Source organism: Taudactylus pleione, unplaced genomic scaffold (assembly GCF_031769625.1).
Source record: "Taudactylus pleione unplaced genomic scaffold, aTauple2 ptg000125l, whole genome shotgun sequence".
Classification (NCBI taxonomy): domain Eukaryota; kingdom Metazoa; phylum Chordata; class Amphibia; order Anura; family Myobatrachidae; genus Taudactylus; species Taudactylus pleione.
In genome coordinates, this window is record NW_028284527.1 from 3,508,566 (window position 1) to 3,535,415 (window position 26,850).

At 44.3% G+C, this 26,850-nt stretch overlaps 1 protein-coding gene across 1 annotated transcript in view; it reads left to right on the plus strand.

The window, feature by feature from the left end:
* COG2 (component of oligomeric golgi complex 2) overlaps nt 1-26,850 on the plus strand; it is a 112,550-nt gene that overhangs the window by 77,955 nt on the left and 7,745 nt on the right. The window contains exons 13-15 of the mRNA XM_088472493.1: nt 5,829-6,026; nt 10,329-10,401; nt 11,818-11,960. Of these exons, the coding sequence (XP_088328619.1) occupies nt 5,829-6,026; nt 10,329-10,401; nt 11,818-11,960 (414 nt within the window). The remainder of the gene's footprint in view (nt 1-5,828; nt 6,027-10,328; nt 10,402-11,817; nt 11,961-26,850) is intronic.

Consider the following 26,850-nt stretch of genomic DNA (forward strand, 5'->3'; position numbering starts at 1 on the left):
ACGAAAAAAGAGCTTGGTTTTTGCTAGTTACATTCAGATTTTTAGTGGCAGTGCTAGCGCAGACATCAACTTTCTTTCTGTATTGTATACGTATGTGGCATTAATACTTCCTCACAGCTGGTACTTCATACAATGTGGATGAAACCGAATGCGGGCATATTTATTTTCTATTATTGTTTCAAAATGTTGCATAGTGTTGTCATGGCTACTTTCAATCAAGGCTATATAAGGCCAGGTTGGGTGTGGCTCACAAGCCTGCCCCTGTATAGATGTTACCCTCTGTACCTTAGAGGTCAGTGCATCTAACTACAATTTAATGGTGTGTTGGGTATATATGCTAGTATAGGAACTTGCAGACATTTGGGGGTCCCTTGGCGACCTGCAAGCTTAAATGATTTGATCAAAATCTGCAGCGGCTCCTACCCTCTAGGTCCAGGAGGGCTGCCCATGCTGCAGTCCTGGACACTGCTTGTGCGCATAGTCCTGGGCCGTGGTCCCAATGCCTGCACAATTGAACCGACAGGCTCCTGGATCAGCGCATGTGCATTGTGTTCAAACACCGGCTTCTAGGGACTGCGTCAGCTGCAGCCCCTAGAAGCCGCATTGCGCTGTCGGAAAGAGAGAGGAATGGCTTCCTATTGAAAGAGCTTTCTCTATTAATCACAGCCTGGACTGGTAGTCCCTGGGGGAGAAAACAACAGCCCATGGGCTGCCTGTCCTATGTGTGATTGGCAGATAGTGCTTCCAATGGGAAACCATTGCAAGTGAAGGAAGTGTGAGGAATCACAGGAGGTGGCAATTTTTACTGAAGGGAAGGGGGGTGGGGTTGCTGCAGCCCTTCAGCCCCTAGGTAAAATCCACCACTGATTAAAATATGAATAATATCCCCATGCTTTTCTTTGTTAGATATACAGAGATAGTAATAGCTCCAACAACAATTGTCTTTCTGTTTTGTGTGCATTAATATTGCCAAGCAGTTTGTACCATGTACAATATGGGTAGAACATTTATTTTCTATTTTATCATAGATTATGCCTACTGTCAGTTGAAAAGTATTCTTCTCTCCAATATCATTACATACTACTAAGATTCTCTGGGAACTGTGGGACTGATGTTATCAGTAATTACTTCTGCATTGCGTGCATGGAACTAAATGCATATATTCACCTATATTCATATATTTGCACTTTGTAGCAGTCATCATCATTGTGCATCATCATCACTGTGCATAGCCCTTAATTCTGTCAACGCATCATCTCTGAACTGTACCTGCATGAGAATGCCATGTTACAGCCCAGTTTCATCCTATCAGTTGTGTAGATGTAACTGAAATGCGTACGACACGATTACACACAAGATACTCTCGGCAATTGGGCATATGGTCAACTCTGCACCAGCCCCATCTTTAAAATTGTGCTACGATAATATGCAGAACTCGATCAGGGTAGTAATACATTTTCTTTTTAGTCAGTGACTCTAACAAGCAGTCATATGCCACACACTAATAGAACTAAAAGTGTACTTCCCTTTTCAAAGTTCTGTCAGTGATGACATCGGTGTTTTGCTTATGCAGAAAAGATGGTGTACAACTACTTTAATAAATTATATCATTCTGTTAGACTTGCCCATTACTGCTTGCCATTTCCTACTTTCTATGGGGTTCCATACAAAAGGTCGACATGGAAAAAGGTAGACAGGTACATAATGCCGACATTGAAATGGTCGACTTTTTTTGTTTATTTAGTATTGTGCATGTCCTGGAGCGTTAGGGTTACTCACTAGGAGGGACAGTTAGGGTTAGGCGCCAAGGGGAGGGTTAGGGTGAAAAAAAAGGGTTAGAAAAAAAAAATTGACCATTTCCATGTCAAACTGTTGTACCTGTCGACCCTCTGTACTGTCAAATTTTTGTCATGTTGACCTTTTGGTGACTACCAGATTGTCGATCTTTTGTATCACACCCCTTTCAATGCAGTTACTGGTTTTAGTAACACTACTACTTCCTTTTTTATCAACATACATGAAAATCTCTCTCCCACAACTTCCAGTAGTGTATTACATTTGCAAATGATGGGTTAGAACTGCGCTCTGCTGTATGGGCAGATGGGATGTGAGATGTATTGTTTGTGTCGGGGTGCTGCACCTTCCTAAAAGCAGGAGTACCGGGTCCTGTGTAACGATATAATGGGGTAGAGGGTGCGGAGGGTGCGCTCGCCCTAAGGGTGTAATGCTGGAGTAATAGTGTGTTGCTGGTCAACAGTCTTAGGATGTCTCGGGGGGAGGGGAGTGGTGGGTTGTCCCCTCCCCCCGAGACTTCCTTAGACTGTTGACTGTTGACCAGCTCTGGTGTAAGCTGGCTGTGGTGTCAGAATGTAGGGGGTCTCCAACGCGTTTCGGCAGGGGCTCTGCCTTCTTCAAGAAGAAGGCAGAGCCCCTGCCGAAACGCGTTGGAGTCCCCCTACATTCTGACACCACAGCCAGCTTACACCAGAGCTCTTCATTCCTGCGGAGAACTCGGTCGAGCCTTGCTGCTTCCAGAACCCTCTCTACCCACCACCCGCAGGGCCGCGCTGGGCATCACACCTAGCAAAGCCCTTCGCACCCCTCTTGATCACCACTCCACCTGCTAGACCCAGGCGACCACGCACCGCCCCCTGGGAGCAACCAACACCAGCTCCACTCACAGCTGTTCGTCCAGCAGCAATCCCTAAGCGATCCACACCAGCAGGCACCCACCAGGCAGCGGGAACAGAACGCCAGCAACGCGATGCACCAAGCCCCACAGTGCACCAGCAAGCCACTACCACACACAGAGCTTCCTCCAACCGCTGACACCGCAACAGCCATCCAACACCGCATCTGCAAAAGGAAACTAACACCAGCTACCAGCAGCCCAAGCCTTTTTCACCAACAAATCCTACCGGTAGGTAAGTGACTCCGAGACTTATACCCCTGAACGGGACGCCGCCAGGGTGTACATCCACAACCGCCAGACCCGCTGCCAATCCACCACTCCCCTCCCCCCGAGACATCCTAAGACTGTTGACCAAAGGTTCAGCAGGGGTAATGTGCCGGTCTATTGAACTGCACGGAAAGGAGCCCCCTAAAAGGGTCCACTCACCTCCCCAGTCTCCACCCACACACACCCCCAAGTGGATCGCTCACCCCACCTGGGTGCCTGGGACCAAACAGGATTAGTACTGTTTTTTTCCAATAAACCCTTTGGCCCCCATTTCTGCCTCTGTCTTCATTTCCTCACCCACCACCTCCAGTCCATTAGACCCCCTTCCCTCCCTACACCCCATCACTCCACAAACAACATCGAACACAAAAGACCACAACACACTATTACTCCAGCATTACACCCATAGGGCGAGCGCACCCTCCGCACCCTCTACCCCAGTGTATTACATTTGCCATTTGGTAGACCAAATTATTGGTCAGAAATTCCCAATTCTTTTTTGCTTTAGAATATATTCTGCAGCACGGTGGTCAACAGTGAAATTTTTTTGGGCACAAAGCAGCTAAGACACCATTTGTCAGCTAGACTGCTCATGGCAAGGCGACAGGAAATATGGGAGTTCGAACGAGGCATAATAGTGGGTGCCCAACATTCCATTTCCGATGTTGAGGACATTTAACATTCCACAATCCACGGTGTGATGTGTGTACCGGAAATACCTCATGGAAGGCATTATCACCTGCCGTGGGCAGCACAGAGGACGATCATGGGTGCTTAATGATTGTGACCAGCAGCGTCTAGCCTGAATTGTTTATGTTAATAGACATGCGTCTCTAGCTGAAATCACATCCACATTCAATGCAGGAGGTAAGAGAAGCATATCAAGCAGGTCAGTCCAGAGTGCCCCTCTTAACACTACGATTGGGCTTGTGACTTCCCTAATTTGACCCTGGAGGACACGCAACATTTGCCATAGTTCAGTGAACCACAGTTTCAGTTCTTTCGGCTGATGGTAGGATTCAGGTGTGGCGCAGACCCCATGAGGCCATGTACCTCATGAACACGTCATTGACCGGTAACCGCTACATTGCATTGCTTGATGGCCATTTGCAGCCTTTCATGGACTTCATGTACCCCCACATTGATGGAATATTCCAGCAGGATAATGAACCGCGTCATTGGTCCAAAGATGTCCGGGATTGGTTTGATGAGTATTCTGGAGAGTTCCAACAAATGGTGTGGCCACCACGTTTGCCCGACATAAACCCAATCGATCATTTATGGGATGTGGTGGTGAAGTCCATTCACACCCAAGATGCTGCATCTACAAATGTCAGGGGGTTGTGGGAAGCTATCCAGATGGCATGGGTCAACATCTCTCTATAGGTCTTCTGTCCACTTGTGGAATCGATGCCACTGAGTTGCTGCACTTAGCCAAGCTAAAGGGGGTCCTACATGATACTACTGTATGCACCTATCCCATGTCTTTTGGCACTTCAGTGTATAGCTTACATCAGGGCTCGACAAGATTTTGTAAAAGTTCAGGAGCCAGACTATCTTCTGTAACCAAAATATATAAAAACATGTATAGACCACCACACGTGCCCCTCAACCTCCCCAGATGCCATCAGACCACCACATATGCATCTTAAATTTTCAGATTGTGCCACAGGCCCATACCTACCCCCAATTGAATATATGCCATGCAGTAGGGCCCAAATGCACATTATGCCACACAATAGAGCCCAAATCCATATTATGCCACACAGTAGCACCCAAATGCAAATTTATTATTATAATAAAAAAAATTCCATTTGGACAAAAGTATATGACCCAGGAGAAAGGTGCAGGAGTCTTATTAATTAAATTACAGTGGAGTGAGGAGTGCAGCCCTCTGTGTGCTATGCAGCTGATGGAGCTACACCCCCCCCCCTCTCCCCAGTAAAACTGATCACATTAGTATGAAAAAAAAAAAATGGTGTCAGAAAGTACTACGCCTGGGCAAACCACCCCCAGCAGCTACACCACTGCTCAGCTACAACACCTGGACAAACCACCCCTTTCTGCCATACCACTGCTCGGCTACACCCAGACAAACCACCTACCACAGCAACCCCACTACTCTGCTACCCACAGTGACCACACCAATGCTCTGCTACACCCAGGTAAACAACCCCCTGCAGCCACACCACTGCTCTCCAAACCCTAGGCAAACCACAACCTGCGGCCATTCCACTGTACAGCTACCTCCAGACAAACCACCCCCTGTGGCCACGCCACTCCTCGGCTATCCCCAGGTAAACAACCCTCTGCAGCCACACCACTCCTCGGCTGCCCCTCACCCCGGGAAAACCTCCCTGTGCGTTCGTTTCTCTGGTCGGCTACCACTTCTGAAGTCCCCATCCCTGTCTACTCATAGAGACCATCTTACCGGAGAGCCCTATATAGCTGGAGTTTGGAGAATGAAGAGTCAGTAAACCGACTGACAGCATAGTAGAATCGGCGGCATTTACGACATGCACTCTGCATGAAATGGTCGCCGCAGTATAGTCACGCCCACAAATCTCTTCAGAAGATGTTCAGGATCTGCTTCCTCCCACTCCAGATAATCTGGTCACCAGGGAGCTAAGTGGGAGCTTCATATCTGTTCTTTCGAAGTAAAGTAATACATTATCCATATCTCATATAATCACTTAAAAAATTTGCAATCAAATTTTCCATTTAATATATTGTTTTAGTTACATTTTGGTAGTTAACATTGTTTCATAATAAAGTGTACCAGATGTAGGAACACATTTCTCTGTAACGGATTACTTTTCTGTTTATTGCTCTTTCCTCAATGTTTCTTCTTTGTGATTTTGATATACAGTTGGCGTCCCGTGCAACTTCGGAAGCCTGTGTAAATGAGAGTAAAGGTTTGCTGCCATCAAGTAACAGAGATTTGGCTCCCTCCAATGTGGCTTCTGAGGACCAAACAAGCGGATCAGCGCCAGTGGCCCAATCTTCCGTTCTGTCAATGCGTCAGCTAATACATATTGTAGCAGATGTTGATAAAATAATTGATCAGGTAAGGAGAAAGTCTATTACTGCAAGGAGAGGGACTCAGTCATGCCCTGACAAAAAAACATGCACAAATAAGGAAAAGGATTCCTGACTCCTATTGCGTCTGTCACTGATAAAATTCAAATGGGAATCTTTTTTTCCTGCAGTAATTCAAATTAAAATGTTGAATAATGTGAATAAAAGGGATCTTTTTGTGTTGCAATTAAGTAGGCCTTTACCAATGTTGTGCTTCTCCATAAACCTCTCGCTCGTGCGTAATGAGAAGATAGATATCTATCTATCTCCTTTTTGTGGCATATGCCGCAATTCCCATGCTGTGTATTTTATATATATGTGTGTGTGTGTGTGTGTGTGTGTGTGTGTGTGTGTGTGTGTATATATATATATATCAAAAGATGACAAAAGATATAGTAAACATCTGAAACGTTGGTGTACCTGGTCGTACGTTGTGTCCGTTGTTTCTTCTCAAAGTCCCTGGAGTGCTGCCGCCTGTTCGATATAGATCTATATATACATATATACACATATATATATATATATATATATCACATACACACACACACACACACACACACACACACACACAGTCAGGTGCATAAATATTGGGACATTGACAGAATTTTCATATTTTGGCCTCTATTCACCACCACAATGGCTTTGAAATGAAACAAACAAGATGTGCTTTAACTGCAGACTTTCAGATTTAATTTGAGGGTAAGTACATCCAAATCAGGTGATCGGTGTAGGAATTACAACGGTTTCTATATGTGCCTCACACTTTTTAAGGGGCCAAAAGTAATGGGACTATCAACTCAAAAGCTATTTCATGGACAGGTTTGGGCTATTCCCTCGTTATTTCATTATCAATTAAGCAGGTAAAAGGTCTGGAGTTGATTCTAGGTGTGACATTTGCATTTATAATCAGTTGCTGTCGACTCTCAATATGAGATCCAAAGAGCTGTCACTGTCAGTGAAGCAAGCCATCATTAGGCTGAAAAATCAAAACAAACCCATCAGAGAGATAGCAAAAACATTTATGTGTGGCCAAATCAACTGTTTGGGACATTCTTAAAAAGAAAGAACGCACCGGAGAGCTCAGCAACACCAAAAGACCCGGAAGACCACGGAGAACAACTGTGGTGGATGACAGAAGAATTATTTCCCTGGTGAAGAAAAACCCCTTCACAACAGTTGGCCAAATCAAGAACACTCTCCGGGAGGTAGGTGTATATGTGTCAAAGTCAACAATCAAGAGAAGACTTCACAAGAGTGAATATAGAGGGTTCACCACAAGATGTAAACCATTGGTGAGCCACAAAAACAGGAAGACCAGATTAGAGTTTGCCAAACAACATCTAAAAAAGCCATTACAGTTCTGGAACAACATCCTATGGACAGATGAGACAAAGATCAACTTGTACCAGAGTGATGGGAAGAGAAGAGTATGGAGAAGAAAAGAAACTGCTCATGATCCAAAACATACAACCTCATCAGTGAAGCATGGTGGTGGTAGTGTCATGACGTGGGCATGTATGGCTGCCAATGGAACTGGTGATGTGACTGCTGACAAACACAGCAGAATGAATTCTGAAGTGTTTCGGGCAATATTATATGCTCATATTCAGTCAAATGCTTCAGAACTCATTGGACGGCACTTCACAGTGCAGATGGACAATGACCCAAAGCATACTGCAAAAGCAACCAAAGACTTTTTTAAGGCTAAAAAGTGGAATGTTATGCAATGGCCAAGTCAATTCCCTGACCTGAATCCAATTGAGCATGCATTTCACTTGATGAAGACAAAACTGAAGGGAAAATGCCCCAAGAACAAGCAGGAACTGAAGAAATTTGCAATAGAGGCCTGGCAGAGCATCTCCGGGGATGAAACCCAGTGTCTGGTGATGTCTATGTGTTCCAGACTTCAGGCTGTAATTGCCTGCAAAGGATTTGCAACAAAGTATTAAAAAGTGAAAGTTAGATTTAGGATTGTTTAGTTTGTCCCATTACTTTTGGCCCCTTAAAAAGTGGGAGGCACATATAGAAACCGTTGTAATTCCTACACCGTTCACCTGATTTGGATGTAATTACCCTCAAATTAAATCTGAAAGTCTGCAGTTAAAGCACATCTTGTTTGTTTAATTTCAGAACCATTGTGGTGGTGAATAGGGGCCAAAATATGAAAATTTTGTCAATGTCTCAATATTTATGCACCTGACTGTGTGTGTGTGTGTGTGTATTGTGTATGTGTATGTATGTATGTATGTATGTGTGTATATATATATATATATATATATATATATATAATATATTATATTATACAGAGACAGACAGACAGACAGACAGACAGGATAGTCATTGAAACGTTTTGACCCCAGGAATAATTGGTCTTGTGTGATTCATTGAAACCCCTGAGTGCCGAATCTATCCTGTCTGTTTTATTATAGCATTTAACCATGTTAACTCTTAAATAGTGTTCTAGTCCAGAGATGTCCCACCACTTTTTAATCTCTTTGGTATATAATTTCTCAATATCCCAAAATAAATCATGTCAAAGTTTTTCCTCTGCTATAGGACAATTAGTGCTAACATCAAGTTCTTCATTAAAAATTCTGGAACATAGATCATTCCTTTTTAGGTATTTGTGTTCTAAACATTTTCGTGACTGTAGAAAAACACTAGTGTAAACACTACTAATAGCAGCCACAAAGTGACGGTTCAATGTAAAATTATAAAAGAAAAAACACTTGGCGCTAAGGTGTATACAATGTAAATGTGTGAGAAATTGTAAAATTTTAAAAAAATGTGTAATACAAAGGTCCAAATCAATCCAATGGGATACAGTTCCAGAACTGCATAGGAAATTCCACGTGAAGGATGGCAACACAACTCCTTGTCTAGATCCACACCACCTCCTTTATTCAGTAATATATAAAATGACAAAGGTGCCTCCTAGTGCAATAAAGTGCAAATGCCACCAATATTTGCTCAAAAAGCTAATAAGTGGACCCGTACCAGAATAATAAATGAGTAAGCTTATCTCAATGTTTTTCCACAAGTATACACAAATTCGTCCACCATAGAATCATTCATAAGTTTTTAATGGAACTCCAACAACATACATAGGATAAAAACAGAAACACATATATTGCAATAAAGTTTGTACATAAGGGCACAAATATTTATAAAATGCCCATACATTCAAGGATTAAAAAAAGGCTTATCTGAATATGAATGTCTAGTAGCACCCAATGCGTGTCGTCTAGATAGGGTTATGTCCCATCTCCTGGACTTCCTCAGGGGTAATGAATAACCTCTCACATGAAACTCAAGTTTATATAGCACTCTCAATTACTCAATTCTGACAGGAAATCAAAGATGGCCGAAACCGGATTTCCTGTTCTCGGATGTAAACAAGCATCCAGTACTTACTCTCTTATTCTTAAACCATCATAATACAACATCATTCCTATATCCACATGGTTCATACATGTACTGGGAGGAACCTTGAAATAGAATTTGCACAGGAGAGCGGACAATACTGGAGCTCCCGAAAACCAGAAGTCTCCAACACTCGTGAGGTGCGCATCAAAAAAAGCGTCCTCCTGGAACTTATACCAATACCGTAGTTCTCCCTGAGAATCATTTCCGCTAAATTGAAACAATTTAAATCTCCGGTCACAAGACCGAAAGTACCCACGTGATGCGCTAGGCAAACGGAATCTTCCTAAAGGCTAGCAGAAAAAAGCTCAGAGGGCCAGACCAAATGATTCCGGGGTGGCCTTATACGGCCCCCGGGCCTGAGGTTCCCCATCCCTGCACTATAGTATAAAATGTTAACCTTTTATTTTAAGTGCTATTACTACTGAGACAAGTTATTTATATAGCGCACACATATTAGACAGTGTTTTGCAATTACTATTTAGTCATTCACATCAGGTCCTATCCCAGTGGAGCTTAAAACTGCATACACACATGGGTTAAAGATTTAGACACCAATTAACCTACCAGTATGTTTTTGGATTGTGGAGGAGACCTGAGGAATTCAAGCGAACATGGAGAGAACATGCAAACAATAGGGTCCTATTTGGAATTGGATTAATTACCTCAGTGCTGTGAGACAGCAAAAGCTATTCATTGTGCCACCGTGCTGATATCTTCCCTTCTATTACCACACATTTAATCCTAAGGTTAGATGTTGCTTCCTTTTCATGTCAATGTACTATGTGTTTATGAAGTTCTTGCACAGTGCTGCGAATTGTAATGAGCATTTAATAGTTTATAACATCTACTATTTTGGTTTTTCTAGTTGCCAGAATTAGTTGAAGTAACTAAAGTGAAACTTGGTTTAATTGGTTTTAAAAACATGGCAATAATAACAGGTAAGCCTCTTATGCATTGGTTTATTGTTTTTTTTTTGTTTTTTTAAGTGGACCTACAGTACACAAAGTGAGGTTATCCATTTTGAACCAGTATATAGCCTATGAATGCTCTAAGAAAAGGTGACATCACTAAGTATCGGTCATGATTGACACATGACTTTTTTTATTCAGATGATAGGCTGCATTCTCATGACTGTTCAACCAATTAATAGCTGCATATAATGTTTTCCAATGTTAAATAAAAGCAATAGTCTAGTGTCCCCGTAATCAAAATGAATAGAATATAATAATCTGTTGTGTACAGAGTAACATGAGTTATTTGAAAACATTTTTATATAAATTCAATAAAAAATATACATTTTATTAACTAGTTTTCTCTTTAGTCATGTGAAAAAGAAATAATTGCTTCAAGGTGTCTTTTTACATATCGAGACATAATTAGCAATAATTCAGTCATCCCAAAGGCCTATAATCTTATATTAGGAATAACCACAACATATTTAGTTTGTCATTATATAAAACTGTAAGTATACCTATGAGTAAGTAGTTTGTAAAGCCACCTTTAATGGGAATTACTAAGAAATTGTTTCTATAGGAGTTTATCGGTCTTTCACATTATGTTTCAGGAAGTTTAGCCTCTGCATCTAAAACACTGCTTCATTTCATTAGGTAATGCACAGATCTTTTTATGCCCCACCTTAGCATTACAGTGGGTTTGAATTCTGGAATATGGTAGGCCATTACAAAACCTTGATTCTATTCATTAATTTTCAGCCTATCGGTTGTATATTTGCTACACTGATTAGAATCATTGTCCTGTTGCAAAGTTTGTTTGTCACACAGAGTGCCTCATGCATTTTGCTAGAAAGAGGCGTTCATGGTGGACTTGCCTTCATCGCTGTGCATGACTTTGGGTTTGAGGTTTGTGATGACACACAGTTTAGTTTTCACCAAACATGGAGTTGTGCATTTAGTCCTCTTTTGTCCTGTTCGTCCAGAACACATTGTTCCAGAAATCGTGTGTTTCACTCAGATTTAACTTTTAACCTAATCCACATTGTGATGCTTTCTTCTGGATATTTTCTTTTTCACACATTACTATTTAAGTTGGCTTTTTTTGTTAAATTATGATCAAGTTATATCTGCTATATATTATTGCTAAATGCGATTTAGATTAAATCAAATTCTAGGACTTGATGTATGTTTGATGTCCTTATGTAAAAACACATGACTATGCATAGTGACAAAAATATTTAATATATGCTGCAAAATAAGAGACCTATATGTCCCAGAAATAAGAGTGTCCACTACTTTTAATAGAATGAATTACAAAAACGGGAAACTTATGTACGTATATTTTACTGTTCTAATTGTTAGTTCTTTACATCAATTTAATGTGAATACTTGTTTCCCTAGGGGCTTTGGAGGACATAATCCGCTCTTTATCAACACCTTTGTTGGTCATAAATAACAAAATCTCACTGGACCTTAGTGAATCCTGCTTGGTTTACTTGAAAAGTGCCCTGGAAGTCCCTAGACTTTACAGAAGGACAAACAAAGTTAGTATGACCCTATCTAGTACAGTGCTGCTTCAGAATGTCGTATTGTGCTCTGCTTTCTGTATACTCCCGGAACATCTGGGAGACTCCAGAATATCATGTATTCCTCACAGTCTTCCAGGAGAGCAGATCACCCTCTCGTTTCCCACCCATATCCAGAGGGGTGAAAAATAAACTAGGTAAGTTTTTATTATTCCAAAATCAACCACCTTTAAATTCAGTCAACAGACTGTTTTTAAAACACAACTGGTCCATCAAGCCTTTTTACTTTACTTAATTATCAGGACCTGCTGAGAATGTGTTTTAGTCAACTTATTTCACAGTTCAAATAATATCCACTAAAATGACTCCCACTGTATGCCTTTTTGTATTCAGATAACTTGTTGGCTTTTCCTCCTTTTGTTTTAATTATTTAGCTTATTCTGTATTTTTACCATGAGCAATAATTGCAGTACATATGCTGAGGAGGTCCATCTGAACAGATTTTATAATATTTAGGCATGGGGTTCTGCTTGTAGGGGCAAACCATTCATGCCCAACTGTGCCATTCACCAACGTCACTCATTTGTATAAACATGAATTCTCCGAGACCATACACGTTCTGGCTATAATAACTTTGGCCAAATATTGAATTGATGATTTATATGATGCTAGGTCAAGATGCACTCCAAAAATATATATTTTTGGGTAGTGGAGAGGGATGTCAGTGCTGGTGAAAAATGTGTTTTTAAATACATCAGGATTTAACTGAAGGTACACGTGTTTGCCTGCCCTTTCCTCCCCCCTTCCTCCAAAAACATTGGTAGATCATCTGTGCATCCCATATAAAGGGCACCAGTATTATTTATTTTATTTATTTATATTTTTAAATAGTTTATTGTTTTCTATTACTGCTCCCTTGGTCACTACTATTGATCTTTAATTACACAGCATATATTATATTTACTTTCTACTTCAGGGTCCATAGGGTATCCACAGGATACCTTGGAGTATAGGCGATGCGGCAGCAGCACGGGCACCACAGAGTTAAAACTTCAGCCTCCCAGGATGCACTGGGGTCCCTCCTCTATACCCCGCCCCACAGCCAAGGCCATCAGTTTTTTCGATTCCCGGCCAGGAGTCGGAGCACTTGTAGCAGAGTTGGGGCTGTTACAGCCCCTGAAGACTTCCAAAAGCAGCTGTGGCTGCACATCTTGAGCAGTACAGCATGGACAGTCTGTACAGACGTCCATGCTGTTGCTCCTTCACCACGCCGGTACCAGAACGCCGGTACCGATCCGGGGATGCTGGTGGGGGTCTGGGGTCACGGCTAGCGGTGACCCCGGACCACCCGGACTGTGGCCGGATCTAAGGGGACCAGGTAAGCGGCGGGTCCCGCGGAGGGTACCAGCCGGAAGACACAGTCCTCAGTCCCCAGGCAGGGGGCTCCCTGGGGACTGGCTTGCGAGTGGAGCCAGGTATTAACCTGCGCTTCCACAAGCCCCAGGGACAGTGGGCCGTGACTGAGCGGAAAACGTCCGGGGTTAAATGCATGCCAGGGGAGCGCGCCTTCCCTGTTTACAGCCGGCGCCTCCCCCGCTGCACAGTGCCTCTCCACAGCAGTCTGGCGGGCTGTGTTCAGCGTTCCTCCCCCGGTGCCCGCCTCCTCTCTGTTCCTCGGTGGCCATTTTATTAGTAATGTGCAAGCGCTGCTGGACGCTGATGCTGGTGGCTGTGTGGTCCGGGTCCCCCTACATACCTCTCCTTCAAGCAACGATAAGGTCAGTGTATGCTGCGCTGTTTCCTACCAGGCTCTGTGTAGTTGATCTCAGCGCTGGTAGTGCAGGAAGTTATTTCTGCATTGTATGTGACTTAATGCTAGCGCTGTCTGCCTGTACTTTCACTTCTGACTGTCAGCCATATTTTCTGTCCCTGTTTTTCTTCTGCTAAAGCCCTCCCGGTGCGGTACTGCAGGGTCGTCATTGCCTCACTATAAATGTATTTATTTGTGAGGAAAGTCACATACACTCTGTTACACTCATCATGTCTGAGAGTGAACGTGATTTTCCCCTACTGCTAAAAGTGTACCACTGGTAATGTACTAATGGCGGAGGGTGTTGTAACACTAGGAGGTTATGCAGGGCGTGTTTTCTAATATCACGCCCAGTTACTGTGTCTGCTCCTGTACAGGAACACCCTGGCCTTGTTGGGCTTGGGTCGGCTGGCCACACCCCCTGCGTTGCCCCTTAGGGGTTATCACGGCAGTCTGTTGGGTCCTCACCCATATAGGGGTTCCCCAGGAAGCTGAGGGGTCCCCAGTGTCTCCTGCTCTCGTCCACCTAGGTCTCGCATGAACCTACGTGTGTGGGTTCACGGCCATTTCTGTACAGCACCTATCGGTCGTGTTACAGGGGGAGTCATCTTTGCAGTCTGCTAAGCGGTCTGTAGTGTCTCAGAATGTTCTGCATGATGATGATGTCATGACATTTGATGACGGTGAAATTTTTGGACCTTTCAGACCAGAAGTCTAAGTCAAAAACATATATACCAAGCCTTATACGGGCAGTCCGTGCGGTCTTTGTTATTGAAGATGGCGACCCCCCTGTGGCCAAAACTAAAACCCCTTGGCGATTAATTATTTTTCCCAAGTGGGAGACTCCTCCGCAGGTGGATTCTCATGTCACACGCCTAGTATGGAGTACTACGTTACCAGGCCCTCCATGCCTCCTTCAAGCATGCCACGGATCATTAGGTAAAATATGCCTAACGTCCAGTTATTCCCTTGCTGGAGGGGCGTCCAGACCGGCTATGGCCGTGTGCTAGGTGACCACAGCCATGGAGCGCTGGGCTGATAATTTGTAATTGTCTCTGGACTCTGACTCGTCGCCTGAACTGGCGAAGTTGGTAGGCAATCCCAGAGACAGCCACGTATATTAATGAGAATCTCCTCGCCAGCCGTGGCAGTTCGCTGCACCCTAGGGTTGCGCTCTTGGAAAGTGGATGCAGATTCCGAAGAGGGCAGGTCCTTTTTGGCTCTGATTTGGACAACATTGTGGCGACTTTGGCAGCAGCTAAGTCTGCGTGTCTGCCATCGGCTCCGATCCCATCAGGGTCTGGTGCTTCGTCCTTTCGGGCCTCGGGGGCCCAGGGTAAGTCCAAAGTGCAGTCCTTTCCTCGACAGTCAACCAGAAAATCTGCCAAGCCAAACAAGCAGGCTTAGAGCACAAGACGTCCTACTCCCAGGTCGGACGATAAGCCTTCAGCCTAAGGCCTCCCCTTGGGGGACCCCAAAGGGGGAGGCCGGCTTCTTCAGTTCACCCAGTGCTGGTATCTGACTACCGTGGACACTTGGGTCAGAGAAGTGGTCTCTCTGGGGTACACCTTCTCGTTCGACGAAGGCCTCCCAGACGGTTTTTCACTACAGGTCTTCCATCCGTCAAGGCCATGGAACTCCAGAAAAGCTGCACTCTATGCTCCAGGCTGGAGTTATAGTGCCTGTTCCGTTATCCCAACAGGGAACAGGATATTACTCTATTCTCTTTCTGGTACACAAACCCAATGGGTTTTACCGGCCAAAACCTCAGGTGTCTAAACAAGTCTTTGAGGTTCTTCGGTTCAGGATACAGACCCTCCGTTTCATTATATTAGCAATGGGACCTAGGGATTTCATGGTGTCTCTGGACAATTATGAAGCCTACCTTCATATACCTATTATCGTAGCGCAACAGCAATTCCTCAGGTTTGCGATGCTAGGCCGCCATTTCCTGTTTCAGGCACTGCCCTATACTCTGGCCACTGCGCCTCGAGTATTTACCAAGCTCATGGCGGTTATGGCAGCCCACCTTCAAATGCAGGGGGTCCGCCTGTTGTCCTATCTGGACTATCTCCTGTTGTTAGCAGGGTCTCCAGAAATCCTTCAGCGCCATCTGCACCTAACAATATCTGTGCTGTGCAATTATGGCTAGCTGATAATCTGAGAGAAGTCCTCCCTGGGTCCCTCACTGAGGATGCTCCATTTCGGAGCCCTGTTAGTCTTTCAACACCAGGGGATCTTTGTGACAAAGGACAATATCTCTGCAATACAGAAGTTGCCTTCGCAGCCGACAAGTGTCGGTGCACTCAGCAACGCGGTTACTGGGCTCCATGGTGTCGATGTTCGACATGGTGGTATATGCCCAGTTTCCACTCCAGATCTCTGCAGCAGCTAATCCTCAACAGATGGAATGGGTTGCCCAATCAGTTAAAAACACAGACGATTGTGCTTTCCCCAGAGGTTCGTCTGTCTCTAGTCTGCTGGCTACTAACTGCTCACCCAAACTGGGTGCCCCCCTTGTCAATTGCGGACTGGGTTCTTCTAATGACGGGCGCCAGTCTCCAGGGCTGGGAAGCAGTGACGGGTCCACACTTCGTTCAGGGACGGTGGACGCCAACAGAATCTGCATTTCCAATAAATCTCTTGGAACTTTGGCCAGTATTCAAAGTTCTCCAGCAGGTAACACATGTCCTCCATGGACAGTCCGTGCAGGTACAGTCAGACAGCGCCATCACGGTGGCTTACATAGACCACCCAGGAGGAAACCGAAGTCGGGCAGTTCTGACAGAGGTGTCCCGCATTCTAGCTTGGACGAGGCCAACCTCCCTGCCATAATTCGGCAATGTTCATGCCAGGAGGCTTCAACTGGGATGCAGACTTTCTCAGCTGTCAAGACGTGCATCCAGGGGAATGGTCTCTTCTCCAGGAAGTATTTCACCAACTGGTGAACAAATGGGGCTTTTTCAGAAATAGTCCTCATGTCTTCCCGACACAACGACAAGCTGCCTGTGTACAGTTCAATCACAAAAGACGGAGGGGCTCTTCTGGTGAACGCCCTGTTGGTCAGGTGGACCTTCAGGTTTGCGTATCTGTTCCCTCCGTTTTTTCCTTCCTCGAATTATTTGCAAATTCAAGCAAGAAGGCGACACGCTTCTGCTCATAGCTCCAGCGTGGGCCAGGCGGCACTGGTTCTCAGATCTTCGGGGTCTCTGTCGACACCCCGATATTGTTGCCTCTGCATCCGGACCTGTTGTCTCTGGGTCTTTCCTAGCAGGTCGTCTGACTTTGACCACATGGCTGTTAAGTCAGCCCTCTTAAGGTCCAGGGGTTTTTTCCAGCTCTGTTAACATCATGCTCATAGCTCGGAAACCTTCTTCTGCAGGGATTTACCACCGGGTGAGGCATACTTTCTTTGAATGGTGTCGTCCTAGAGGTTCTGATCCTCAGGTCCTTAGGATATCCAGGGCTTTGGCTTTCCTACAAACGGGCTTAGATCACGGTCTTCGCCTTGCTTCGCTGAAGGTGCAACTTTCTGCCCTGTCAGTCTAGTTTTCAGCGTAGGATCGCTACACTTCCTAATGTCCACACCTTTATGCAGGGTGTACTTCGTATTCAGCCTCCCTTCGTTCCGCCAGTGGCTCCTTGGGATTTGGCTGTGATCCTGAGGGCTCTCCAAGGACCGCCATTGAAACCTCAGGGGCTTTCAAATGGCTTACAGCTAAGACTGTGTTTCTTCTGTCCATTACTTTGGCCAGAAGGGTGTCAGATTTGGGGGTTCTCTCAAGTCCTCCTTTTCTGATTTTTCATAAAGACAGGACGGGGCTTCGCACTCGCCCTGGTTTTCTACCTAGGTTGGTATCTAGTTTCCACATTTAATTAGGAAATCCTAGTACCGGCTTTTAATTCCCCAGTCCTCTCTGCGGGTGAGGCCTCTTTGGATGGGGTACGTGCTCTAAGGATTTCTGTTGATCGTACCAGTTCCTTTAGGAAATCGGACTCCCTTTTTGTCCTCTCTAGTTTCCATAAGGAAGGTTGACCTGCCACTAAACTTTTGGCAGGATTGATTCAACCTCTCTTAATCCTCACTCTACTCGGTCTGTGGGTCCTTCGTGGGCAGCTCGCCGTGGTGCCTCAGCTGTTCAGCTTTGCAAGGCAGCCAAGTGGTCTTCTGTCCTAACCTTAGTCAGGTATTATGCATTTCATGCCTTCGCCTCTCCGGATGCTTCCTTCGGGCGGCATATTCTCCTTCCAGCACAGGAGCGTCCCCTCCCTTAAAAGGATACTGCTTTGGGACATCCCCAAGGTATCCTGTGGATACCCTATGCACCCTGAAGTAGAAAATATGAGATATGGTAAGAACTTACCCTTGTTATCTCTATTTCTACGAAGTCCATAGGGTTCCACAGGACTCCCGCCCTGTCGCACCTGTACTGCAGATGGGCTTTCATCTGGTCACCGTTTTTTCCGTCTCCTATTAGTGAGAATGTGATTCTTCTGTGTTCCAGACTTTCTTCTCTTTCTTTGTTCTCCTCCTCCGGCCTATGGCTTGTTACAAAACTGATGGCCTTGGCTGTGGGGCGGGGTATAGAGGAGGGACCCCAGTGCATCCTGGGAGGCTGAAGTTTTAACTCTGTGGTGCCCGTGCTGCTGCCGCATTGCCTATACCCCAAGGTATCCTGTGGAACCCTATGGACTTCGTAGAAATAGAGATAACAAGGGTAAGTTCTTACCATATCTCATATTATTACACAACATATTTAAGAATAATATTTTTTTTTTTTCTTCAATGCTTTGGGTTTTTTATTATCTTTTATTGCTATAGCAACTCCAAATTACACAGTACAGTATAGAAAATAGATAAATAATATTCAGGTGACTTCAGCACCAATCTGAGCTACCTTCATGTACTGCACACATGTATAAGAGAAGGTCCACCAAATGATCTAGAAATTAAACTGGTCTATATAATCATATAGGGGTTGATTCTGAGTTGGGAGAAAAGCAAAAAAGTAACTAAATTTGAACCTGGACAAATTATGTTACAATGCAAGTGGTGCAAATATATATTTTTATTTTGCATGCAAGGTAAATACGAACTGCTTTTGCATGTAGCCCACAAATACTAGACAACTTTAGTTTTACAATATAGAGTTCAGCCAGGATACACCCCTCTCAAATGTAAATCTCTCTGCAAATTTAAAATCTGCCCCACCTGCAGTGCAGCATGGTTTAATGTTAATAATTTTTTTTGCTTTGCTCCCAACTCAGAATCAGCCCAATACTGTCTGTATAATGTAGTGTTTTCCTCCAGGACAGTGGTTCCCAAACTTTCTTGACTCACTGTGCCCTAAGGCGTAAGCATTTTTGTCACGGCACCCCTAGGCCTAGCAATCATGATTAAATTAAATAAATTGTGCTTGCCTGTTTTCCTTCCCAGTTCAGGTCATGTAGTGGAAGGCAGAGTTGTGCTTCTGTATGACCACATATTTATGATCGGCAGCACTGGTTTTGCCACAATCACATTGACTGTAAATTTGATTTGGACCTAGACATCCAAACCAATGGCCACGGCATTCAGTTTGGGAACCACTACTCCAGGGCATTAATGTGGGTTGTTGTTTTTTTAAAGTGGGGGTAGATTCTGCTTTTATATTTCTAGTAAATTATGGAACATAAAATGAGTACATTACAAAGCTCACAAGAAATTGAGATTCACTTAGTAAAAACCAACATATCTACACTTCAGCAGTGCACATTATTCATTCCCGTTAGCAATTTTAGTATTTTGATCCAGTTGTGATATCTTGTTTGGTTAGGTTTAGGCTATGGGAGGGGAGGACAAGGGCTATGTACTAGGGGAGGGTTGTGGGTTAGCAATGCTCACCACAGAAACAGCCGGAAGTCACCGTTAGCTGACCGCTGGACCCGCCAGAAACGTATTACAGGTTGAGTCTCCCATATCCAAAATACTTGGGACCAGGGGTATTTTGGATATTGGAATATTCCGTATTTTGGAATATTTACATAAAATATTGAAAAATCTTGGGAATGGGCACCAAATCTAATTACAGAATGCATTTGTGTGTAATATACACCTTATACTCACAGCCTGCAGGTAATTTTATACAATATTTATACAATATTTTCAATAATTTTGTGGCTCAAAGAAAGTTTGTGTACATGCATGAAATTTATTTGTTTTATATACACAGCCTGAAGGTAATTTTATACAATAGTTTTACATTTTTTGTGCCTTAAACAAAGTTTGTGTACATTGAACCATCAAAAAGCAAAGGTTTCAATATGTCAGCCATGCTAAAAATATTCCGTATTTTGGAATATTTGGATATGGGAGACTCAAACTGTACTGATATTCTAATCATGTCAAAATTTCTTTGTGTCCATTATGATTTATTTATTTTTATTTATTACCAGTTATTTATATAGCGCACACATATTCCGCAGTGCTTTACAGAGAATAGTTGGCCATTCACATCAGTCCCTGCCAAGTGGAGCTTACAATCTGTTCCCTATCACATGCTCACACACATACACTAGGGTTATGATGAATGTTGACGTAGTTAATGTCGACAAAATATACAGAGCCCATGGTTAGCTACATGCACTAAAGCTGGTTGAAGGAGAGGAACACATGAAGTCCTATTAATTGACAATACAGAGAATATTTTATCACTCACATCAGTCCCTATCCAAAATGGAGCTTAGGCTGGGTACACACCTATAGATATATCTGTCCAATCTGTCTGGGGGGGGGAGGAAAATCTGATCTGTTTTCCAATGTTTGGGAGCAAATTTTTATTATTGTTTGTTCCCATACATTACCAGATTTTCCTTCCCACCAGACAGATATATCTATAGGTGTGTACGCAGCCTAACAGGTCTACATTCTCAACCACATTAGGGTTCTTTCTTTTTTGTCAGGAACCAATTAACCTAACAGTAGATTTTTGGAATGTGGGAGGGAATTCCTACAAACTCAGCACAAATCATGCTCAGAATAGAACCCATAACTTCTGAAGTTAATGCTTTTCTTCCCATTTTATTGTTAACAAAAAAAAATCACTAGTGCAAGTCCAAGAGCCAAGGTCATGCTTATTGCTGTCTTTTGTTCCATTTACTCAGTTGTGGAATGGTTACCCTGGATCAAGTTGCGTAAGCTGTAGACAATGCTGCCAATCAATTTATGATAGCACAGTATTAGTGAGAAGATTTTGAGGCTAATTAAGGTCACACAAGCTTCAATATGGTTGATGCAGTATTGCTGATTAACTAGATTTGTGACTGTTTCATGACAACCACATCTGCTAAGACTTGGCAGTCATCCCAAGGAACCACATTGTTAGGGAGCCGTTTAATTCCTGGTTTATGATGATCCCACAATGTGGTCATCAGCTGTTCAAATTTTCAGACCTGTCTCATCAAATCCAATTAGTTTGCGGACCTAGCAAACATATGACGTTGTCAGGCCAATGTGGTAAATCAAAAACCAACAGGGGCATTAGTGTAGGCATTGAAAAAGGAAATAGAAGGCAATGTTAACCGCTGGAGTTAGACTGTTCTTTATTGTTGTTTTTAAACAATATACTTTGGCTTCTGCTGATAATATACAATATTTTGATAATCTTAGATAAAACCTTTCCCTATTTAAACTTGTAAAATGTCCTTTTCAAGACCAGTCTCCATAGTTTCCTCCTAGTGGTCACATTACACGTTAATTGCTATTTAAACTATTTTCAAGGTTGCTGTGAAGCCATCTTATAACAAGTTTTGTTTGTAGACCCTCTATATTCCCTACGTGTTATAATTACCTCCTTGTTTGTTCTCTACAGTGAGCTTTATCTCTTGTCCTACCACAGTGTTCCTGCCATGCAGGTCTGAAGGTCATCACATCACTAGTTCATCCCCAAATAAACATTATTTGGTGTACATAATCTGTAATGGTGTAACCCATTTTAACGCTGTCACATACTTTCTAATACACAGCTGTTAGTATGTTACACAGGCACTACCCTCACATGCCACAGTGCATTTGTAATTTAAGAACTCCTATTATCTCTGTAAATTATTGTAAACTTTACACTTTTAAAATGTCAATATTGCTTCCTTTTGTGTGTTAGAGTAAAATGACAGCTAAAAATGATACGTATGTGAGCTAGGAAAGTTTCACATTTCTTCTATAGCCGTTTCTTTACACACAGAGCTGGCATGCAATGCCGCAGCAGCATGACAACAGATTGTGTGATGAGCATTTCTCCAACACTGCTTCCTGTGTTCTTTAGCCGACTGGTAATTGCAAGTCGTAATATAGACTTTTGTAACCATATGGCATCTTGGCATCCCAGTGTGTGTCCAAGTTGTCAATAGTTTAGAATGGTAATGTATTGAATATTTGGTAGTAATTCTTTACAGAATTTTCAAAGAAATCTTGACTATGAAATACACTATTCGGTATAGTAGCAGTTCACAAATGTGGAAATCCTGTCAACATTTTTTTTTTCATTATTAAGCACTATACCCACTAATTAATGTATACTGAAGGAAAAATGTAAATCAATGTATGTATTTACCACTGCACTTATATAAGTGTTTCGTAGTAAAATGACGGTCATGCAGTGTGATCATACAGATTAACACCCGTTTGGTCATTATTCCCCTTTGAATATGTGTAATTACATTGTCTTTATCACAGAGGTACCTTGCTGCTTTATCGCAATAACAGCTGTCTGGATCTTAAATATTTTGTTTGTCCATGTACTGTGGACAATTTGACCCCAATTACCACTATACACTATCAAAATCCAATCAGATGTACTATGGTAAAAAAGTAATGACAAGCTAATCAATGACCTGAAAGGTCACATACTGTATGTGAAATCATAGTGATTTGGTTCATTAGGTATGTGCCTATACAACTGGATTGATGGAGTTTGGCTGTCTACTGGTTAATTTAGACCAGCAGGAAATTACACTCTCTTTATGAAGGTTTCACCAGGCATTGAAACTTTGTGTACTGAGTAGTGGCTCTTCATAAGGGCAACCATGTGTATATACTCTTGAATCAAACTAGAAAATGAGCATTTCTGGAATACGTACTTGTAAGCACAATAGGTAAATTGTCTTGCTGCTGTTTTTCGTTATATTCTTTTTCTTTTATATGTACTACTAGCTGAAGTACCCGGCGTTGCCCGGGTTTAAAACTTCAAGTTTTTAAGTCCCCGGGTCTGCCCAGCGTACACGAACGGGAGGTCCGGCCAGGACATCAACCCCCTAGTATGTCTTCTAGAACCCAGTGTTACCACTCTGTAAATTTTTCATCCAAATCCATCCAGTGAAAGGCCCAGAGCAGGCTCCCTCGGTCAAACTTGCTGTTTGCCCAGAGTGAGGTCCAACTGGGACCCCAACCACTCCATTAGGCATCCCAGACCAATTGCCACCTCTCTGTGAAATTTTCATCCAAATCCATCCAGTGGAAGGCCAAGAATAGGCACCCCCGGTAAAAGTTCTGCCCAGCATCGCTGGGCCAAAGTTTAGCCTAGCATGCACAAACCGGAGGTCCAACTGGGACTTCAACCCCCTAGTATGTCTTCTGGGATCTAATGTTACCACTCTGTGAAGTTGTCATCCAAATCCATTCAGTGGAAGGCTCAGAACACGCTCTCCACATCAAAGTTCTGCCCAGCGAACACCAACAGGAGGTCCGAACGGGACCCTAACCCCCCTAAAACCTGGCCAGGATCCAACTGGATCACCTCGTGTTGGTGTCATCCCAATCGGTGCAAAGATGTCTGAATGCATAACAAATAAACTGACGAATTAATTTTATACATAAGATTCATTTAAACAATCCCTGTCAAAATTAAAATGTGAAATCATGAATGTCTTCTTACTCCATAGGGGACACAGACTTTACGCTGGGTATAGATTGGTTGGTAGGAGTCTGGACACCACATAGTTAACTTGTTCACCACAGCCCAGGCTCCCCCCTCCTCCTGTACCCCACCACAGGCACTATAGTTTAGTGTTGGTGCCTGCAGCAGCTATGAACACAGATTCCTTTTTTTTATACTTTTTTATTTTTCACTGAGTGGGCAGCGCTGGGCATCCAGGGGGACGCCCGCACTGCCGCTCCATCTCTCTAGCGCCGGCGCCCGCACCCCTGGCAACTGGGTCAGCGTGTTTAGCCGGAGCTCCGGACTCAGCAGCGATCCGCAAGGTGCACCAGGGGACAGGTAAGGCGGTTCCCTACTTGAAGGAAGCTGTGTGGTTGCGGCTTCTCATCGCAGGTCAGGGTGACACCGTCTGTGCTGGCAGTGGGGACCTAGGTCCTCGCCACATCCCCACTAGACCACCAGGGCAGCTGGGCAATGGGGCGCCGCGGTGTTAGCGGCCATTATACCCTGGGGTCGTTGCCAGAAGGGGGAGGTAGGCTCTCCCCGTTAGCTCCTCCTCAGCCCCTGGGTGCTATCCCTTAAGAGGCATTCCACCCAGGGTCACGCCTCCTCTCTCCCCTCCTTTACAGAGCTGGGCAGCCATTTTCACAGTGCCTGCTGGTGCAGCTTGTCTCCGGAGAGTGCAGGCTCCTGGTTATACATTTAGCTCCTTCCTCCCCTATTGGGTTTGGTTTGTTGAGCTCTTACTGCCTTTTTCTACTGTGCATTGAAGGTTTCTTTATGACTCTTTAGTGTACTTTGTATAGTCCAGGTCTCTGTATAGCCCCACTTATTTTTCTATTTGTGGTGCTTTACATTCTTTGCTCTACCCTTATTGGCACAACCCAGTTCCTGGCTCTGGTGTGTGGGGATCTCCCTGGATTTCTGTACAATGCCTTCCAGGGGTAAAGCTCCTAGGGAGGTGGGTGCTTCTGGGCTGCAGAATTGTAGGGCTGCTGTTTCTTCACAGGTTCCGGACCACGATTGTCTTTGTGTTCGCTGTTTTGCAACCCCACAGCAGGAGGTTCCGTCAGCTTTACCAGCCAGCCAGGAACCAGGTAATGTTGCAAGTAGTTGATAGGCTCTCATCCCCGGGGTCCGCCCCCCCCCCCCCCCCCTGCTGGGATCCCCTCAGGTGTGGCCCAGTTCTCCAATGTAATGCCATCCCCTTTGCTGCCCTCTGCTGTGGAGCCTCCTTGGATGCAGTTCTTTACAAAGTCAGCTCAGGGTTTGGCGCAGGTGTCAGAATCTTTCAAACAGATGCTGGACAGGGAGCGAACTTCAAAGCGTAAGCCTTCTAAAAGGGAAAGCTCTACACTACTGTCTGATATTGGTTCAGACTCTGATGTTTCCTCTGACCATGAGGAAAACTTATGTGGAGCCTCTGATGTTGATTGCTATTCCTGGAGGATTCCCAACCTCATGTGGACGTAGTTTCTCAGATCAAAGCAGTTAAATGGGTGCTGCTGATCAAGGATGCAGATCCGGCCCCTATGTCCAATGCTCTAGTGTTGAAACGTCAAAAGAAGACTGGGAGTTCCCTTCTTCGGCGCAGCTTGAGGGCCTTTTGGCAGAGGCATGGTCCCATCCTAATAAGTGCTTTCAGGTCTCTAAGCGCATTACTTCCTTTTATCCTCTGCCGGCTGCCGATTGGGCTAAATGGGAGTCTCCTCACCCAGTGGATGCGTTTGTTGCCTGCCTTGTCAAAAATACCACTCTTCCTAACACAGCTTCCCTTAAGGATCTGATGTATAGGAAGTTGGAAACTTTTCTTAAGTCTATATACTCTAATGCAGTTGCAGTAGCTCGCCCGGCCCTTGCATCAGCCTGGGTTGCTAAGGCCATTGGTCACTGCCATGACGCCCTGGAGGATGGCCTCACTTCTGGTACCCATAAGAATGAGCTTTTGTCTTGCAGTGCATATCCATGAGGCGGCTTCTTATCTTGGGGAAGCGGCTATAGACACTGGTATAATAACTTCCAAGGTTTCGGCCTCTTCAGTGTCAGCTGGAAGAGCCATCTGGCTTCGTACCTGGCATGCAGATACAGACTCTAAGAAGGCCCTTGAAACTCTCCCCTTTTGGGGGATGTTCTCTTTGGTGCGGAATTGGACAAAATAGTGGCTACAGTGCAACATCTAAGACTGCCTTTCTCCCTTCCGGGGCAGCCCCTAGGTCATGATCTTCTAATTTTCACTCCTTTCGTCTGCAGGGAAAAGCCAAAGGCTTGTCATTCTCTAGGTCCCAGAGATCCTCTGCTAAAGGTTCTAAACCAGCAGGTAAGAAACCCTGGTTACCAGACGCACGGCTGCTAAGCCAGCCAACAAGCCTGCTGCATGACTGGGTGGGCCTTCACCTGTGGAACATCAGTTTGGGAGGCCGGCTGCTTCTTTTTACCAACTCCCCGCTCCGACCCAGTTTGGATCAGGAAAAAGCAGGAGCCTTGCAGGAGTCAGTTTACTCTCTACTGGCCTCCAGGGTCATTGTTCCGGTTCCTTGGTCTCAGCGGGGCACTGGCTTCTATGCCATTCTGTTTCTTCCAACCGATTCTCAACCTGAAGTCTCTCAATGGGTACTTGAGGATTCCCAAGTTCCGAATAGAATCGCTTTGTTCCATTATTCTAGCTATGTAGCTGGGGGACTTAATGGCCTCCTTAGACATCCAGGATGCCTATTTGCATGTTCTCATCCGTCTCAGTCACCAGCGATTCCTCAGGTTTGCGGTCCAGGAGGATAATTTTCAGTTTCAGGCTTTGCCATTTGGACTTTCCGCGGCTCTGCGTGTCTTCATAAAGGTCATGGCGGCTCATCTTCGGAGCAGGGTAATCCGAATATTTGCTTCTTCTGGCCAAGTCTCCAGAGGTTCTCAAGGAGCACGTTCTGACCATGGTGGATCTTCTCCAGGCTCACGGATGGGTCATCAATTGGACGAAATGCTATCTGACTTCCTCTCAGGAAATGGTGCATTTGGGGGACTCCAAGGCTCAGTGGGTGTTCCTCCCAGTGGACAAGGTTCGGGACTTAAAGTCCAAAATTAATTTATTTATGCATCATCGGGTGTCCATTCACTCTTGCATGCAGATTCTGGTGTCTCTGGTCTCCACCTTTGAGTATGCCCAGTTTCATTCCCGTCCTCTCCAATTGGAGAT